Below are 20,508 nucleotides of genomic sequence, written 5' to 3'. Positions count from 1 at the left end.
ATAGACAAGTTACTTGTTATGGTTACGTTTTTCATCTCGGACCCGCTTTAAGTCACATTTTCAGAAAAGAAAAGGCTGTAATGTTTCCACCCATATCCTCCCCTTTTCCTCCTATTAAGGGGAGTGTATGGGGTGGGGAAGAGGAGGAAAAGGGGAGGGCAATAGGAGGGAACATCGCAGCAAGCCCGCCTCTTCCTGTCTGAAAAATGTGACTTTAGCCACAAGTCAATGCAGAGGTATGTGGATCCAGCATGAACAGAATATAACCGTACTGGGGAACTCCGATATCTTGTGGTGCTTGAAAGTACCTGTAACTGCAGTAAGGCCTGGTTCACACACACATCTGCACATTTCCAGTCCAGTACTGTCCTGTCAGTTTTGCATCAGTTTTCTATCGGTTTAACCCAGGTTTGTGGAGTCGGAGTTGGAGTCGGAGTCGCATGATTTTTGTAAAAAATCCACAGCCCTGTTAAGTATTAGACTAAAGAGTCTGAGCAATTTTGGGTACCCGGAGTCCGAGTCGTGGTTTCAGAAACTGAGGAGTTGGAGTCGGAAGATTTTTGTACCGACTCCACAGCCCTGTTTGTATGTGAACACAGCCATTGAAACATAGAAAACTGACAGGACTGGACTAGTTGTGTCTCTAGCCTAAAGACGGTGCATTCTGCTGCCATGGATGGGGGGTAGTGATGGCACACATTGGGGTTAGGAGGAGATCAATGCTTTAGGCCAAATCTCTTGGCCAAGAAACCTCTAGCTTGTATACCAAGCCTTAGATCCAAACCTTTGGAGTGATGGGTCATGTATATACAAGTCCCTGAGAGGTGACCTCTCACTTTTGCAGTAGTGTAACCATGTAAATTCAGATTATTGCAAATGCTTACTTCATGGACAGTGTTTTTTAAAGCGAATCTGTACTGTCTGATTTGTATAATAAAAAACATACCAATCGAGTCAACTGTGATCTCCTTGGTCCCTCTTAGCTATTTCCACCGCGAACCTGGCATTTAATCGCCAGTTTTAGGCAGTGTTTACAAACAAAAAACATGGCCGCTAACCAGGAAGTGATGTTTGTGTATCTATATACCATGTTACAGTATACTACCTGTTTTTATTACATTGTGAATTATCTGCACTCCAGTCTGGGATTAGCATGTGACAGGCCAGCAGCTCCCTCCCCCCCTCAGCCTCACAAACTCAGAAAACTGAGAGCAGAGACCCGTCTGTGATGGATAAACAAAATGCACACACGGAGCCTACAGGGGCGTGGAGGGGGTGTGCATAACTTCTCCCTATCACAGCAGAGGCAGTGCATTCCTCTCTCGGTCAACAAAGCTTGAAAAAGGAAAGAAGATTAGATATATTAGAGACAGTGCAACTAGAAAAGGCTGCAGTAAGCCAGACCACATTAGAACAGGTATAGGAACTTATAGGATAGAAGAAATAAGGCTGAACATTTTGTTACAGAGTCTCTTTAAATTGCAACTGTATCTTTTGTCTTTTACTGCAGTAGGAAAAAGTAGCTGGTGCCAGGCTTTTCATATCCCAGGATGGGCTGGGTGGGCCGGAGATGACCATCTGGAAGCTACCACACAGGGAGATATCTTGAACAGCAAATGCATTACCTCTGGCTGGGGATCAGCTACTGGGCAGGGCAGCAGAATAGTCATATACCGCCATGCTTCATGATTTGATATTCAGCCTTTGGTACCACTCGAAGCCATTTTCATGGCTCCTCCATAGCTGTTTATTAGAGGACATTGGCCTCAATTCACTAAGCTTATCTCCTGTCTTCAATAACTCTTCTAGAGTTGTTACCATGGCGATAAGGCATGTAGTATTCAGGAAACATTTTACCTCAGGCAAGCCTAAAGTTAACTCTTCTGTCTTTAAGTTAACTCTTTAATCCTTAAAATACCTCCAGAGTTAGACAGGCTGTTCATTAACTGCATGTGAAAATAACTACAGAGGAGGTAACTTAACTACAAAGGAGGTAACTTAACTACAGAAGAGGTAACGAAAGGAATGAAGAGATAAGATAACTCTCTTACTGTGTGGAGGTAAGTTTTCTCTTGCCTTATTATCTCCAGCATGATCTTCGTGAATTGAGGCCATTGTCAGAACCAAGCAGCAAGATCCTGGTGATTGTCACAGGGGAGCCCTGTACTATTTCCATGCAGTAAGGCTGCGTTCCCACTTGAGCTGAGAATGGACTTTTTTTTTTTTGTGTCCGTTCTCTGATCATTACAAAACTGACAGGAAACTGCTCCTGTTTTGTAATTAGGAGCCGTTTACACTTGTCAGTCTGCAATGGATCCATCAGATCCGTTGCGGTAAGCGATCTGCACTTTTGTGCCATCCGCGATAATCCCAGACTGGCAGATGCATTCTCCCATATAGCCTATGGGGATAATGCATCTGCCCCGGGCTCCAGCTGGACCACAGCGGAGTGGACACTACACTGTGTGCTCCTGCTGGCTGCATGTGGGAATGAAGCCTTAGGGAGTTAGAGACTCTGTAACAAAATGTTCAGCCTTATTTCTTGTATCCTATAAGTTCCTACACCTGTTCTAATGTGGTCTGGATTACTGCAGCCTTTTCTAGTTACACTGTCTCTGTAATATATCTAATCTCTTTTTTTGTCAAGCTTTGTCGACCCAGAGAGGAATGTGCAGCCTTTGCTGTGATAGGGAGAAGTTATGCACGCCCCCTCCAGGCTCTGTGTGTGTGCTTTGTTTACTCCTCACAGGCAGAGCTCTCTGAGGGGGGGGAAGGGAGCTTCCTGTCTCATGCTGAGAACTGTGAGAATCCCAGACTGAAGTGCAGATAATGCTCTATGTAATAAAAACTTGTAGTATACTGTAACATGAGATATATATATATATATATATATATATATATATATATATATATATATATATATATATATATATATATATATATATATATATATATATATATATATGTGTGTATGTGTATGTGTATATGTGTATGTGTATATATGTATGTGTATGTGTGTATATATATGTATGTATGTGTGTATATATATATATATATGTATGTATATATATATGTATATGTATATATATATGTATATATATATGTATATATATATGTATATATATATGTATATATATATATATATGTATATATATATATATATATATATATATATATATATATATATATATATATATATATATATATATATATATATATATATATATATATATATATATATATATATATATATATATATATATAATCACTTCCTGGTTAGCGGCCATGTTATTTGTTTGTAAACACTGCTTAAAGAGACTCTGTAACAAAAATTGCATCCTGTTTTTTTATCATCCTACAAGTTCCAAAAGCTATTCTAATGTGTTCTGGCTTACTGCAGCACTTTGTACTATCACCATCTCTGTAATAAATCAACTTATCTCTCTCTTGTCAGACTTGTCAGCCTGTGTCTGGAAGGCTGCCAAGTTCTTCAGTGTTGTGGTTCTGCTATGAACTCCCCCTTCCAGGCCCCTCTCTGCACACTGCCTGTGTTTTTTATTTAGATTAGAGCAGCTTCTCTCTTCTCTCTTATCTTTTACAAGCTGGATAAATCTTCCTCTGAGCTGGCTGGGCTTTCACATAGTGAGGAATTACAGACAAGGGCAAAGTTGTTTGCAGGAAGAAAAGAGCAGCCTGAAACTTCAGTGCATGAGAGATGCAGGGGGGGAAAGAAACACACACATGATCTCTTGAGATTCAAAAGGAAGGCTGTATACAGCCTGCTTGTGTATGGATGTATTTTCTATGTGTGGACATACTGTACATCAACCTACTTCCTGTTTTGGTGGCCATTTTGTTTGTTTATAAACAAACTTTTAAAAACTGTTTTTAACCACTTTTAATGCGGCGGGGAGCGGCGAAATTGTGACAGAGGGTAATAGGAGATGTCCCCTAACGCACTGGTATGTTTACTTTTGTGTGATTTTAACAATACAGATTCTCTTTAAAACTGGAGATTAAAAGCCAGGATCGTGGTGGGGAGTGTCGGAAACGGCAAAGAGGGGCCTAGGAGAACATAGTGAATAGAATGGTATGCTTTTTATCGTAAGAATTTGAGAGTACAGATTCTCTTTAATGTAATGAGAGCAACACATTCACATATGCTTACATACCTGAATCCTGATCTAGCTCCCATTTTACTCATTGCTCTTTGGTGAGCTGGCTATTCCTATTTGATGCTGTAGATGTGATTTCTCTGCCGTTTCTATGGTTTATTACACTTTTCTTTTCTTTGTCTTCCCAGGAGAAGGCCCGTCAGGGCTTCTTTCTCCGCTTAACTAAAGCTACCAAACTGGCGATGTCACGAGTACCAAGTCCCCCTCCCCCGGCTGAGATGTCCACTGGCCCCGTGGCTGAAAGCTGGTGTTACACGCAGGTAAGGGTCACTGGGGCTTCTGGCAACTATTGTTTTTGATGCTTTGGTGGGTCCCTGTTTGGTGTACAGTGTGCAGTTATTCTCTACATGTCATGTGTTTTCTCTCCCGACAGATAAAAGTTGTCAAGTTCTCCTACATGTGGACTATAAATAACTTCAGTTTTTGCCGGGAGGAAATGGGGGAGGTGATCAAGAGCTCCACCTTTTCCTCTGGAGCCAATGACAAACTGAAATGGTGAGTACCGCGTACCCCTGCCACACTCACTTGCTGGGGAGCTTGTTGCGCCTATGCAGTACTAATGCGCAGGTGCAGGACTCTCCCAACACAGTAGCATGGATCGAGGGGGGGGAGGCCCTAGAGCTGCGCAGCCGCACTAACGTGTATGCGGACTGCGCAGCCGCGGCCAGCTCCGGCGGCCATCTTAGGAGAGGAAGGGGAGCCTGACCCCGTCCGTGGGGTCGGGAGCGGCACGGGGGGCTATCACACTGCTGGGACCCGGCGTAACTGCACGGAGGGCGCGGGTGGCGTCCTCCGTGCATTTAAAAGTGATTAAGGTACTTCTCTTTTTTTTACCTATTTGGGCTCTTAAGTCCTTTAACTGTTTCATTGTGATGCCGAAAGTGACTTCACTTCTGCCCTCTATTTACCATAATACACACACCTTACCCTATCTGAAATAGGAAGCTTTCTGTTATTTTCATGCTGAGATAAGTTCGTTACTGCAGCTAAAAACACTACTCTCGCTGCACAGTTCCTGCAGTTAGGTAAAGGCAACCAGACCAGGAAAAAGGGGACATATAGGGACCTATTTTAGGAAAAAAAAGTTTACATATATTTTTGGAGCTCTAAATTACTTTCTGGAAATGTTTTTATTTTGGGATGTATTACTTCATTTAAAAAAGAACCAGAGATGAAGAAGAAATGGATTTATACATACCTGGGGCTTCCTCCAGCTCCCACGGCGCCGTCCTCCGCTGCCTCTGTCTGCCGGTACTGCGTCCCGTCATTTCCGGGCCAGTCGACGCAATCACAGTGCGCTCCCTCTGTACTACGCAGACGCATGCGTACAGGAGCCGGAGGGAGCCCTTGTGGATGCGGAAGACTGGTCGCATCCGGCGGAAGTGACGGGACCAGGTACCGGCGATAGAGGCAGGAGAGGACGTTGTCTGTGAAAACCCAAGTCTTAGAGGGGAAAAAGTCCCACAGCCAATAGAAACCCAGCTGAAAAGGTGAAACACCTCCCACAGTGTACGCCTAAATGAAATTCAGTCTACCGATTCACACTCTTGTGGGTAATGACGACGTCACAAGTAGCGTATGCCTGATTTGCATATGCTGATAGTAAAGGCTGGATATCTCAACACTCATAGCTCCTACACACTCCAAATTTTGAGGGTAAGGAGCACACGCACACACACACTACCCCTGTGCTAATTTACAGCCGCACTGGTTCACAATATGGCGTTGATGCACCCTAACTCTGGAACCAGCAGGACTGGGGGGCTGAACTTTGGCCCAGATGTAGTTCTGGGAAGGGGGGGGGGGTGGTCTCAAACTGTACTTGACTAGTTGTAAACCTTTTCTATGATCACCAGGTGCCTCCGTGTAAATCCTAAAGGCTTGGATGAAGAGAGTAAGGACTATTTGTCACTCTACCTGCTGCTGGTCAGCTGTCCAAAGAGCGAGGTGCGGGCCAAATTCAAATTCTCCATCCTCAATGCCAAAGGCGAAGAAACCAAGGCAATGGGTGAGTGCTTGCTGAAGACTACTGATCTATGCTGCTCTCTTCCCTATCCCAGCATTTCACACTCCTTTTGTCTTGTCTTTCAGAGAGCCAGCGAGCTTACCGCTTTGTTCAGGGAAAAGACTGGGGCTTCAAGAAATTCATCCGTAGAGACTTCCTGCTTGATGAAGCCAATGGCCTCCTCCCTGACGATAAGCTGACCCTCTTCTGCGAGGTATGTACACGCAGCAAAGAGATCTGCCCGCCATCCTCACTTCCTGTCTCTGGGACCGCCAGTCTTCATGTTAAAGCCACAGAGCTCGGTGATGGTTCAAGGGACAGGAAACGAGAAAATCTCATCTATGGAGACGCAGACAGTGATATAAAGAAAGTTTCTAATGTGTTTCCAAAAAAAACCAAACCATTGAACAATGCACACCCCTCCTTCCTGGTGATTTGCATTCTGGCAAGTTCCTCACTTCTTAAAATCATTGGGAATGGATATAAAAAAATAATAATAAAATATGAGAGTTGCTTAAAGTGAACCAGAGAGGAAGCACCCTCATGTATTTTACGATATATCAGTGGGGACATTAGAGAAAACACCTACCCTGCTCTCGGTTTCATCCTTCACTGCTCAGCCTGCTTGTTATCAGCCCTGATGAAGTCCCCGACTGAGCATTCAGTCTGGCTTTGCTCAGGAATCATTATAGCCAAGTCTGTCTTCTCTGATGTGTTTTCAAGCCTGCTCCCTTCTGGTTCTGCTATAATGACTCGGCTATAATGATTCCTGTGACTGAATGCTCAGTCGGGGATTTTATCAGGGCTGGTAACAAGCAGGCTGAGCAGTGAAGGATGAAACAGAGAGCAGGGTAGGTGTTTTCTCTAATGTTCCCACTGATATATATGGTAAAATACATGAGGGTGCTTCATCTCTGGTTCACTTTAATGAGAGGGAAAGCTCTGGGTCCTATAGCTCCTTCCTGCTCCTCTCCCAGTGCCCGTTCTAGTGCTGTTTCCCTGTAGCAGTATTCAACCAATTTTGTCAAATACTGCTCTATCTGCTGCCGAAGGAGGCTTTAGATGTCTTCGAGAGTCAGACGAGCTGCTCCACATGGCGTGAGCGCCCTCTCAGCGGTATGGAGCCGCCTGTCTTCTTCCGAAGTCCTCCACAGGGGATTTAAACTGGGGAGCCAGCGCATAACGAAGGGCTCTATAAGACCCAGAGCCTTCCCTCTCCATAGGTAAGTACATGTTTGTTTTTTTTAAAGGGACTCCGAGCAGTGCAGAAACTATGAAAAGATGCATTCGATTTTGAAGCTCTCTTTCTCCTCTTTCCAACGATATATAAACCGCCGCCCTACGCCTTTTAGTTTTCGCTGTATTAGAAAATAGCGAAAACTAAAAGGCGTAGGGCGGCGGTTTATGTGTCGTTGGAAAGAGGAGAAAGAGAGCTTCAAAACGGTATGCATCTTTCCATAGTTTCTGCACTGCTCGGAGTCCCTTTAAAGGGACACTTAAGTAAAAAAAAATATGAGTTTTACTCACCTGGGGCTTCCAATAGCCCCCTGCAGCTGTCCGGTGCCCTCGCCGTGTCCCTCCGATCCTCCTGGCCCCGCCGGCAGCCACTTCCTGTTTCGGTGACAGGAGCTGACAGGCTGGGGACGCGAGTGATTCTTCGCGTTCCTGACCACAATAGTGCCATCTATGCTGCTATAGCATATATCATATACCATATAGCAGCATAGAGGGTGCTAATGTGTCTGGGAATGCGAAGAATCACTCGCGTCCCCAGCCTGTCAGCTCCTGTCACCGAAACAGGAAGTGGCTGCTGGCGAGGCCAGGAGGATCGGAGGAAGACAGCGAGGGCACCGGACAGCTGCAGGGGGCTATTGGAAGCCCTAGGTGAGTAAAACTCCTTTTTTTTTTTTTAAGTGTCCCTTTAAGTACGATTCCGAATGACTTGAACTTCTTCTGCCTGCTCCCTACACTGAAATGGTCATACTCAAACACGTATACTATAGTACTGTCTTCATTCGGTCAAAATGCACAATCTGCAGGGATTCATTATGTAACAGCTTGCGCAGGAAGCATAGTTCTCACCAATGCAAGCATAGCTCTCACCAGTTAATGCAGGGGACAGTACTGACAGTGTGCTCCAGTGTTCTCCCCAGGCTCTTTTAGCCGGGTGCTGCGCCCGGCTAGTTTCGGTGAGCACCCGGCTGCCATCGGCTCCCTTCCTCCTTTGCTGTATTCTGAGTTGCACACAGAAGCACCGGCCCTGCATTCCCTCATCTTTCCCCACCCGGGTACTTTTTCATGCCACCCGGCTACTATTTTATGCCACCCGGCTGGAAAAAAATTCTGGGGAGAACACTGCGCCCCTCTATCCTATATTTCTGTACAGCCTGGATGATACTGTAGTATTGCAGCCATGCACAAGCAAGTCACAGATGACAGGCAATTCCCTCAGTAATCAGGGAGCAGCTTACACAGGAAGCAGAGGTCTCACCGGCTAATGCAGGTACAGTATTGATAGTGTGCTCCTCTGCCCACATGTCTGTGCAGCCTGGATGATGCTGTAGCATTGCAGCCATGCACAAGCAAGTCACAGATGACAGGCAGTTCCTTTAGTAATCAGGGAGCAGCTTACACAGGAAGCAGCGGTCTCACCAGTTGCTGCTTTTGAGGTAATTTACGCAGACACAGAATAGTGTGCGGATAGCAAGCAGGCTATAAATGGCTGCCAGCCCACTCACTGACCACGGCTCATGGGTCTCTGACTGACGTATGAGGCATGTGCCCCGCCCACTTTCCACTATAGCCAGACACTTAATACTGAAAGGGCTAAAAAGAAGTTTGCTATAACAGAAATTGTATTATATCAGAGTTTACTATAACCGGCATTATTGCCATATACTTATTATGGTGCCGGCCCGGGACCTGGACACTTGGTTTACTATATCAGAGTTTACTATATCAGAGTTTTCTATAACTAGATTATACTATATAAATTTCATCCTTGTCTCTTATTCGTATTTTCAATTTCAGGGCAGAAATTTTAACTCTGAAGTGCACAGCTATGTCAGTGTGTCCTAAAATCTTATTCATTCAGCTACCACACAGAGAAATAATGACCTTTTGAGCTTTTCATCACAATCCTGTTATCAGTAGTGTGTGTTTAGCTAGATACAAATGTTTTAGCTTCTAATGACTTTTCAGAAGCTGCGGCAATTCCACTTCTCTGACTGGAGACAAAGTGCTAGTTTTACTAACCCATGCAATGAACAAAAAAAATGTCAACACAGGCAGGTTCTTAGTAGGGTTGGTATAATACCCATGTTTACCTCATCGTATGTTAATTTAGGTCAAATGGCTGTCATGATAGATGATTATTATGCATTTATACCAATTATTTATTGTATTTATAAAGCGCCAACAAAGCACGCAGCGCTACCATTGTTAAAGGGAACCTAAACTGAGAAGGATATGGATTTTTCCTCTTAAAATAATCCCAGTTGCCCGACTCTCCTGCTGCTCCTGTGTCTCTTATGCTTTCAGCCACAGCCCCTGAACAAGCATGCAGCAGATCAGGTGCTCTGACTGAAGTCAGACTGGATTAGCTGCATGCTTGTTTCAGGTGTGTAATTCAGCCACTACTGCAGCCAAAGAGATCAGCAGGTATGGGCAGGCAACTGGTGTTGTTTAAAAGGAAACCTCTATATCTCTCAGTTTAGATTCCCTTTAAAGAGAACCCGAGGTGGGTTTGAAGAATATTATCTGCATACAGATGCTGGATCTGCCTATACAGCCCAGCCTCTGTTGCTATCCCAAACCCCCCTAAGTTCCCCCTGCACTCTGCAATCATTCATAAATCACAGCCACGCTGCTGACAAACAGCTTGTCAGAGCTGGCTGTGTTTATCTCTATAGTGTCAGTCTGCTGCTCTCCCCGCCTCCTGCAGAACTCCAGTCCCCGCCTGCATCCCTTCCCTCCCTGCTGATTGGAGGGAAGGGACGGGGGCAGGGACCGGAGCTATGCAGGAGGCGGGGGAGCAGCTGAGACTGACACTACAGATGTAAATACAGCCTCACAGCACGGCTGTGATTTATGAGGAATTGCAGAGTGCAGGGGGACCTTAGGGGGGTTTGGGATAGCAACAGAGGCTGGGCTGGATAGGCAGATCCAGCCTCTGTATTCAGATAACATTCTTTAAACACACCTCGGGTTCCCTTTAAGTATTGTATAATATCAGGGGTTGCATTTAGAGTAATGCGATCTAACCTATATCTTTATTATCCTCTTCCATCTTCCTCAGGTCAGTGTTGTTCAAGATTCTGTGAACATTTCTGGGCAGAACACTATGAATATGGTGAAAGTGCCGGAATGCCGGCTCGCGGATGAGCTCGGAGGATTATGGGAGAACTCCCGCTTCACGGACTGCTGCCTGTGTGTCGCTGGGCAGGAATTCAAGGCCCACAAAGCCATCCTTGCAGGTCTGTTTATGTTGTTTAGTGGTGTGAGTCTATGTATGGGCTTGTGGCAGATTTATAGGCCCGAGCCGTCACTCAATACTGCTTGTAAATCCAGGCTGCTGTTGGTTGTCTGCCACAGTTCAGGCAGTTTGTATACGGATTACGTAGAACATTAATGTAAGCTATTATGCATAACTGCGTGTCTAGGTGATGGGAAAACTTCATGCTTGTGGTTATAAATCTTTACCTATTCCTCTGCAACATACAGCTGCCTGCTTACACCCAGACAGTCTGAGGTGCTAACTCTGCAGTCACATGGGCTTGTAGAGGTTAGAGTAAGGGCCCTTTTCCACTGAAAATCGCTCAGACATCATAACCCCCACCCCCCCCCCCCCCCCCAGCAGGCTATTCTGCTGATCCCTTTAACTGCAGCAGTGTCTGAATTACACCAGAAACAAGCATGCGCCTAATCTGGTCAGATCTGACAATGTCAAACGCCTGATCTGCTGCATGCTTGTTCAGGGTCTGTGGCTGAAAGTATTAGAGGCAGATGATCAGCAGGACAGCCAGGCAACTGGTATTGCTTAAAATTAAATGAATATTGGAGCCTCCATATACCTCTCACTCCAGGGTTCCTGGGAGTGCAATATCCCACCTGCTGCTAATCTGTAATTGCTGCAATGGTGGTCACGGCTGGCCATGTGTCCTCTACCTAAGTAGGTGGCGCCTGCCAGTGCTGCCAATCACAAGCTCCCCTTCACTCTCGTACACTGTGCACATTTCAGGTGGCATCATTGTTCTGCAGAGAAATGCAATGTAGGGCTAGTAATGTGCTTTTGTTCTTTTATACATAGGATGCCAGCAGTTTTTTAGTTTTATGTTAAAACTACATTTTTAACACCGATTTTATAAATGGGCCTCTAAATTGTATAGTGTCTAAATTGTGTAGTGTAAGAGAGCCATTTTTAGACACTTACAGCCCACAGTAACGATCTGTCTTATTACATTAAACTTACTCAACACTAGAGGTCACTGTTGGGAGACGTGCTGCTCACATACAGAGCCTAACACAGAACTTGGCTCAATGTCCTCTAGTGGCCAATTTAAATAATTTACTCACTGACTGCACACCACACATTCTAGATACAGTGGATTCCCTTTTAAAGAGACTCCGTAACAAAAATTGCATCCTGTTTTTTATCATCCTACAAGTTCCAAAAGCTATTCCAAAAGCTACTGTGTTCTGGCTTACTGCAGCACTTTGTACTATCACAGTCTCTGTAATAAATCAATGTATCTTTCCCTTGTCAGACTTGTCAGCCTGTGTCTGGAAGGCTGCCAAGTTCTTCAGTGTTGTGGTTCTGCTATGCACTCCCCCCTCAGGGGGGAAAGAAACACACAAATGATCTCTTGAGATTCAAAAGGAAGGCTGTATAAAGCCTGCTTGTGTATGGATGTATTTTCTATGTGTGGACATGCTGTACATCAACCTACTTCCTGTTTTGGTGGCCATTTTGTTTGTTTATAAACAAACTTTTTAAAGCTGTTTTTAACCACTTTTAATGCGGCGGGGAGCGGCGAAATTGTGACAGAGGGGAATAGGAGATGTCCCCTAACGCACTGGTATGTTTACTTTTGTGCGATTTTAACAATACAGATTCTCTTTAAAGAGCAGGGTGTGCTTAGAGATAGTGGAAAACTATCTTTTCAGTCTTGATCAGAGTAAAAAATGACCTGTAGACCAATGTGTTAGACTTCCTGCTATGTTAACAATACTCAACAGTTTCTTCATAGGAAAAATCAACCATTCTTTTATTATCTTTAAAGTGTAGCTTTATTTTCCTCTGTATAAAAACAATCCTTTTCAAATCCTCTCTGTATGCTAACATTCTGTATTGCGCTGCTCTGGAACTCTGCATGTGTTATACTGCAATAGCTGCTTAGTGTTGCTGACAGATGTTGTGGAGATAGGAGTGCTTATGCCAGACGACTTGTGTGTATGCCCTGCAGTTTCCTTCACCCCATGTCATTAGTGTGTTGTTGCAGTATAATGGGTTAGTCTGTAGGGGTACATAGAGATGTGTGAACATTTTGCTTACTGTTTTGTGAGGACTTCTGAACCAATGATAGAAACATAAACAAAACCCTATATTGTTTGTATGGTTTCCAGCAAGTTTACTGGAACGTTTTAGCTATATATATATATATATATATATATATATATATATATATATATATATATATATATATATATATATATATATATATATATATATATATATATATATATATATATATATATATATATATTACATCTGGTGCTTTTAACTGCACAGCCTGTCTCTGTACTTATCTGTCAGACCTAATGTAATACCATAAATAAAACCTGATGATAATAGAACTTTTCCAGTTAAAATATAGAGTTTGGGATATACTCGCCGTATAAGACTATCCCTCTTCCAACGCACACCAAATAAAAAAAAAACAAAGAAAAAAACATCATGTACTGGTGCTGTGTATGAACAGATACTGGTGGTACCCAGTATATAACAGTATACAGGCGATTGACTGGTTGGATTGGTCATCTCCCCTTGTCTTCCTGTTTATCAGAGTGGTATGAAAGAATACATGGAGCTGTGCCCATAAAACACGCCTCTTTCACACCTCTGGCCCCGCCCTTGTATCCTATTTACCTCCTTCTCTGCCTCTCAGATCTCGCACATGTGCGCCTGCACCGCTTCACTACAGTCCTCAGCAGCCAGATCTGAAAGGCGGTAACAGGATAGGATCTCACACATGTGCGCCTGCGCCGCTTCACTACAGTCCTCAGCAGCGAGATCTGAGAGGCGGTAACAGGATAGGATCTCGCACATGTGCGCCTGCACCGCTTCACTACAGTCCTCAGCAGCGAGATCTGAGAGGCGGTAACAGGATAGGATCTCGCACATGTGCGCCTGCGCCGCTTCACTACAGTCCTCAGCAGCCAGATCTGAAAGGCGGTAACAGGATAGGATCTCACACATGTGCGCCTGCGCCGCTTCACTACAGTCCTCAGCAGCGAGATCTGAGAGGCGGTAACAGGATAGGATCTCACACATGTGTGCCTGCGCCGCTTCACTACAGTCCTCAGCAGCGAGATCTGAGAGGCGGTAACAGGATAGGATCTCACACATGTGCGCCTGCACCGCTTCACTACAGTCCTCAGCAGCGAGATCTGAGAGGCCGTAACAGGATAGGATCTCACACATGTGCGCCTGCACCGCTTCACTACAGTCCTCAGCAGCGAGATCTGAGAGGTCAGGGCCGGTTTAAGCAACAATGGGGCCCCAGGGCAAAATAAACCTGGGGGGGCCCCCAACAGATACCCCAGAACAAAAATCGTCATTAAGGGACCTTTTTCGCAGCTGTTATAGTCAAGGTGTGAAGCCCCAATCGGTTGGACTCCACATTCTGGCTACCCCAGCCTGCATGGGGGACAAGGGGTTAAAAAGTTTCCGGAGGGGCGACTCTTTCTTTTGATACATGTAAAATTACACTACCGTTAGGTTTGCTACTAAAAGTGACATTTACCGCATTTAAAAGTATACTTTTTTCCTTCGAAACTTTAAAATCGATTTTCTCAAACTATAAGGTCTTTTTGAAAAATTGTTTTTTCCTCTTATTTCCAATGATCTCCATAACATATCCTGCAAATCTAAGGTTTCTAGCATTTAAGGTGGATTTGCTATTAACCATTAAAGTCGGCTGGGTTTTAAATGTGTATTTTTTTTCCTTTGAAACTTTAAAATCGATTTTCTCAAACTATAAGGTCGATTTGAATTTTTTTTTCCCTTTGTAGCCACTGGGGGACCCCTACAAGCTCTGGGGCAATTGCCCCTTTTGCCTCTATGGTAGCGCCGGCCCTGTGAGAGGCCGTAACAGGATGGGGTGTATCACCCGGCATCATTGACACCCGGCGTATAAGACGATCCCTGGGTTTTCAGAAGATTTTCAAGGTTAAAAAGTATTTTTATACTCCAGAATATACAGTAATACTTTGCTACAGAAAGAGAGTTTGTGGGATAGTCAAACTTTTGCTTTCAATGAGCAGAAGGACAGATGGGGGTCCCTTCTTGTGATCTGTCACCTTTTAATCATTTTAAGTTAGTCATATACTGGATATGTTAATCTAACAGTTGCCTCTGCATCATCACATAACAAGTAAAAGATCATGTGTAGTGCCTGAAGAGACAAACGGGCACTATCGGGTTATTAAGTGGTGGTTTTTTTTTTTTTAATTTTAAAGCACTCCCAAACTGGAAAGTTAACTTTTCTTCACCTTGGGTTTCACCCAGCCTCCCATGGTCTTTGAGGTCCCTCAGTGTCTTCTGAGTCCTCAGCTTTGTGCTACTGTCACCCCTCATACCATTCTCTGACCTGGCTAGGTCTTTGCTACGGCTCGCATGCATTCCTGTCCTAGCGACTCCTCAGTTGCACACTGGTGGGCTGAAGCTTCCTGTGGTTTGCAAAGAATTGTAACAGTGTATGTGCAGAATGGAACTGAGGAGGCATGCCCTGCAGCTGCTACCCAGCCGGGTCAGAGATGAAAATGGGGGGCGATGGCCGCACAACAGAGTGGACCTAGACGACACCAAAGCCTTGAGGGCTAAAGTCAACTTTTTTTTTTTTCATCCAGTTCAGGTGTGCTTTAAAAAGCAACCACAGATGATCTAAATATACCATCTTTTCCCTAATGGTCAGGTGTTACCATTTATTGTGAAATATATTATCTGCAGCTGAAAATCCTGCATTCAAATCTTCAGCACATGATCAGGAGCAGTTGAATGTAGTTTATTATGAAGCTTTTGAGAGGGGGTGGTTCCTGCGGCTGGGTCTGCTTGGATTGTATCATGCTACTGTTCAGACTGCAAGGAGACAAGCATAGGTTAAACTCTTTAAGTGGATTGCAGCCTATAGCACAGTAGTGTTCTCCCCGGGCGGCATGAAAAAGTAGCCGGGCGGGGCTTGATGAGAGAATGCTGGGCCGGTGCTTCTGTGCGCAACTCTGCTTACAGTATAGGAGGAGGTGAGTCGATGACAGCCGGGTGCTCACCAAAACTAGCCGGGTGGCGCACCAAGCTAAAAGAGCCTTGGGAGAACACTGCACAGTCTGATGTGCAGGAAGTAGTCAGATACTTTGAAATTGATTTATTTGATATCACATACTTCATCAGCTTGAGTCCCTTAGTAGCAAAACCAGCTCTGCCACTGAGGGCCTACAGAGCGCTAAGAAATATTTTGTGCCCAGATTGAGGCTCTAAGTATCCTCACACGCACACAATGTAGCGATGCGACGCCATGGACAATATAAACGCATCAAAACATGATGTAGTTATATTTCAATGGCGCTTTCACACTTGCATGTTTTGCTGTGTGACGCATTCCGCAGTGCATTACCGAGCGATGCCTGCGGTTCTAGATGTAGTGCAAGCATGTCTGTGCACTGTATGCTGCTCTGTATAGGTGTCCATGCATTAAAAATGTGCAATGCAACACTTTCCATCATTGTTGCAATTCCTTATTTCTGGATCCCCAAAACGGCTGTGATGCAAGTCAGGAGGTTGTGTTCACTACTTTACAGATAGGCCTAGTGCACACCAGAGCGGTTCGGCTGCGTTTTTCGATCCGCTTGCGGATGTGGAAACGCTAGGGTAATGTATTTCAATGGGGTGGTGCACACCAGAGCGGGAGGCGTTTTGCAGAAACGCATACTCCCGGGCTGCTGCAGATTTTGGATTGCGGAGGCGTTTCTGCCTCCAATGTAAAGTATAGGAAAAACGCAAACCGCTCTGAAAAACGGCAGTTCAGAGCAGTTTTGCAGGCATTTTTGTTATAGAAGCTGTTCAGTAACAGCTTTTACTGTAACAATGTATGAAATCTACTACACCAAAAACACTTCACAAAACCGCAAAATGCTAGGTGAAACGCTACAGAAAAAAAAAAAAGCGTTTCAAAATCTGCTAGCATTTTGCGGATCTGCTAGCGGGTTTTGGTGTGCACCATGCCAGAATGATAGAACTGACTAGCACAAGTAGAGCTGTAATGATTAACTTCTTATGCAAGTGAATGGGACTCCTGATCGCCACCTTATGGCCTACAGAGTACTGAAGTTTCAGTGTCGGCTCACCAGGGAAAACCGCTGCCTCTTATAAAAAGTGGCAAGAAAAATAGTTACTCCTGCCAGCAATGCAGCACAGCGCTGCTGAACATAGGCACTATTCTTGCATGTGCATCGTTCGCAAAAATCAGACGTGTGTTTGGGCCTTAATCCTCCTGCTTTTCAGAAAGCACCTTTTGTTGTGGACACTGGATGGAGATGTTGTAACCTGAATTTGTGCTTTGATTGTGTTGGGATAAAATGCCTCGCTTCATCCCTGGATGTTCTATCTCAGAGCTTGGAATAAACACTGCTGCTTATTCTTCCCTCTAGAGGTTAAAGCTGAGTTGGCAGCATCTAATTACCAAGCTGGCCATAGACATGATGCATTAGTCTGCAGATGGTAGGCTGGCAAACACCTATGGCCAGCCTACCATCTGTAAACGACCCCATAGACATTTGCGAGCATTGTATGCAGAAACAGTGCGGCGCGTGCTACAGCAGGACCCGCTGGCATTGTTACAGCCAATAAAGTTTGGCAAGATAGCGGTGACTGGCGTTGTGACATTAACATGAATCTACAATACTAACCTCACTCGTGCAGAATAATCAGTCTCCAGCCTATCGGGTTTTTAGCCGAGGAGGATCCTTTGTTTAGGAAACAAAATATTATTCTAGCAGCAGATGGTTGACTGAAATTGCTGATAGCTGTTTCATTTGATCAGAGTATTTAGGTCTATACTTGATATATGCAAATAAACGCTTTTTTGGGGAGAATTGCACTTGGCCCATCCTCTTCTACGTTCTGTGTTTCAGCTATTGGCTAGGACAGCTGCACTATATTTTTATAGGCCAGTAGTAAAGCCCTGTACACTTGTACAGGAAATGTCACCCAAATGGATCAGGACTCGATGCCTTGGATGACAGTTTGGCACAGAATTCTGTACCAACTGGCTAGCAACACATTCTGTTGCTATGGTTTGGGGGGATGGGTGAGGTTGATGAGGGCCGAAGGTGTAATACATGACTGTCATAGTTTGGTACTGCCAGCAACCTGTTGAAAACTCCAAAGAGTGATTTGCACTGCGGAAAAAATAAATCAGTGGATCAGCCCTGCCACCTCTCTATCACCTGCATACGGCGAGAATGAAGACAAGAGCCGCTATGATCTTGCGTAACTCCGGGCAACCGGTTCTTTGAGCTCCTCCCATTATAGGACCACCCCCTCTAGAACCACCAGGCGCAGGTGTACCTTTCCTCATGCGGTCCTCCTGCTGAACTCTGCCTAACCACCCCCCAGCCCCGTACTGCTGCCTGCCCAGTATATTTCTCACAATGTTGCAAATAATTGTCTGCACGCATGTTTGTAAACATCTATTGCTGTTTTTTGTTTAGCAATGCTCGGCTGTTCTGTTTGCCAATGCCATGTGTACCGCAATCAATTCCGGGGACGGCAACCCTTTGTACTCGGCGAATAAAGCTTGATTCTGAGTAGGAGAACACTGACAGTCTGCTTGGCAGATTGCTTTCAGATGCATCGAGGAGGATCAGGGCAGTGTACACACATTAGATCCCTTGTGATTTGTGCATTGCAGATTGATCTGGCACTGTATACTTTTATGTCATTTAATATATAATCCGCTATTTTAAAGCAGTAGGATCAGCCATACTATGCCAGGGAAAAAAACACATATATAAGTAGATAAATACTTGATCTACTTACATAACACATGTATTATACTGTCCACGTTTTGTTTTCTGTGAATGTTATATAGTAAATGAAGAGAATTCTGTTCCTGGTGGGGGCCATGTCTTTATAGTGCTGGATAGTGTAATGGTTAAGGGCTCTGCCTCTGACACAGGAGACCTGAGTTCAAATCTCGGCTCTGCCTGTTCAGTAAGCCAACACCTATTTCAGTAAGGAGTTTCTTGGGCAAGTCTCCTTAACACTGCTACTGCCTACTGAGTGCGCTCTAGTGGCTGCCTCGCAAGCGCTTTGAGTCCGACAGGAGAAAGGCGCTATACAAATACTGCCATTGTGCCCACAGTTTGTGACTAAATCCTGATGTCATTTCTGCCCTTTACTTTTTTTTTTCTTTTCTCCTCCAATCGCTGAGTCACCTCAGCCTTGCTTGTAAACACAAGTGAGCAGGGGATCATGTTTCAGATAGGCAGCTAGGCAGGGTAATAAATAGAAGAGGAGGAATATATTATAGATAAAAAGAACCCCCAGCATGCAACTGTTTGGCACTGACTATTAAAGGGCCAGTGCTCCTAAAGTATGTGATAACTCCAAACCATTACAGCAGAAAAAGTTTTGAATGCAGGGTTAGCATCTTTATCACTTAATACACTCAGACCAGTTGTTGTTGAAATTTGATTTTTATGGTGACAATCCCGCTTTAATTTGATAGGCCCAGTTCCAATCTATGCATACATTTGCATCAAATTAGCTGAGGTGGTATAATACACAGCCTCGCTGCCAGTTAGCTGCCATAGGATACACAGCCTCGCTGCCATAGGATACTCTGCAGGGCTGCAGTAAATGTGTTTGCATTGTGGGGGAGGCAGCAGCGGGTACAACTCCTCTTCAGTGGCCTAGGCATGAGTATCTTTCTGCCAGAGTCCTGAAGGCAGAACCCAGCGGGCCGATCAGCTTGTCTGCACTATAAATAAACATCCGTTCTGCTTCTGCTGACCCTGTAACACCATTGCAGTGATTTTGGATGCTTTATGCGACGCTTGCTTTGCCATTTTGAAAATAAGTGTATTGACTGTAGCGTCAGTAGATATTACTGTCATCCCTGTAGCAGTTGGCTGGTGTTGCACATCAATACGTTATGGAAATTCTGTCTATTTTATGCTACAAACACTTTTCTTCTTGCTTATGATTTTCCCAGGGACATCTGTCAGCACAATACATAATTGTGTTTCTCCCTGCTTGGTACAGCAGAGCTGATTGAAAAAGCTGTAGGGAAGATTAGTCTGGGTGGCTTAGGGGAACTAATCAGATCCCGTCTCCCATTTGGAAGCTTCTTGCTAAGTCTGGTTGCTATTGGTAACATAGAGGAAGAGTTTTATTTTCCCTGGAGTTTGATAGCCATGTCAGTGAAGCATAGGTTGTGTAATGAATGCAGATTAGCTACCGTACATAAAAGAGTAAATTGTGCCTTTCTTTGGAAGGACTTCTGAAGTGAGGGATATGGAGGCTTCCATATTCTGTTGTCTGGCCGTCCTGCTGATCTCACTGGCTTTAGTAGTGTCTAAATCACACACCTGAAACTTGCTGCAAATTCAGTCAAACTTGAGTAAAAATTTGATCTGCATCCTTGTTCAGGGTCTGTGGCCAATTGTATTAGAGACAGAGGATCAGTAGGACAGCCAGGTAATGTGCATTCTTTAAAGGGAAATAAATGCTTCTGTATTATTTCTAACTTCCTTTACATGTACTCTGCTTTCTGCTAGTGTAACGTTCCCCATGCTAACACTTGGATTTATTCAGATGGGTATATTGAAAACTGATCCATAGATGTACTTTAATACGGCCATTTATTGTAAATGTTTGTCCTTGCTGTTTAAAGGATACCCGAAGTGACATGTGATATGATGAGATACACATGTGTATGTACAGTGCCTTGCACACAAATAACTAGGCTGTGTTCCTTTTTTTTTCTTTCTCTGTCTGAAAGAGTTGAATATAGTATGTAAGTGACTGACTCAGTCCTGACTCAGACAGGA

At 44.4% G+C, this 20,508-nt stretch overlaps 1 protein-coding gene across 2 annotated transcripts in view; it reads left to right on the top strand.

Moving 5' to 3' along the window:
- Positions 1 to 20,508, top strand: part of SPOP (speckle type BTB/POZ protein) — a 97,270-nt gene that overhangs the window by 12,109 nt on the left and 64,653 nt on the right. For both annotated transcript variants that reach the window (XM_068264125.1, XM_068264126.1), the window contains exons 3-7: positions 4,304 to 4,435; positions 4,549 to 4,670; positions 6,032 to 6,183; positions 6,267 to 6,394; positions 10,478 to 10,655. In XM_068264125.1, the coding sequence (XP_068120226.1) occupies positions 4,358 to 4,435; positions 4,549 to 4,670; positions 6,032 to 6,183; positions 6,267 to 6,394; positions 10,478 to 10,655 (658 nt within the window). In that variant the 5' untranslated portion in view covers positions 4,304 to 4,357. The remainder of the gene's footprint in view (positions 1 to 4,303; positions 4,436 to 4,548; positions 4,671 to 6,031; positions 6,184 to 6,266; positions 6,395 to 10,477; positions 10,656 to 20,508) is intronic.

This window comes from Hyperolius riggenbachi, chromosome 12 (genome assembly GCF_040937935.1).
Source record: "Hyperolius riggenbachi isolate aHypRig1 chromosome 12, aHypRig1.pri, whole genome shotgun sequence".
Classification (NCBI taxonomy): domain Eukaryota; kingdom Metazoa; phylum Chordata; class Amphibia; order Anura; family Hyperoliidae; genus Hyperolius; species Hyperolius riggenbachi.
Note: the sequence above shows the minus strand (reverse complement) of the source record. Positions and strands in the feature narration are given on the sequence as shown.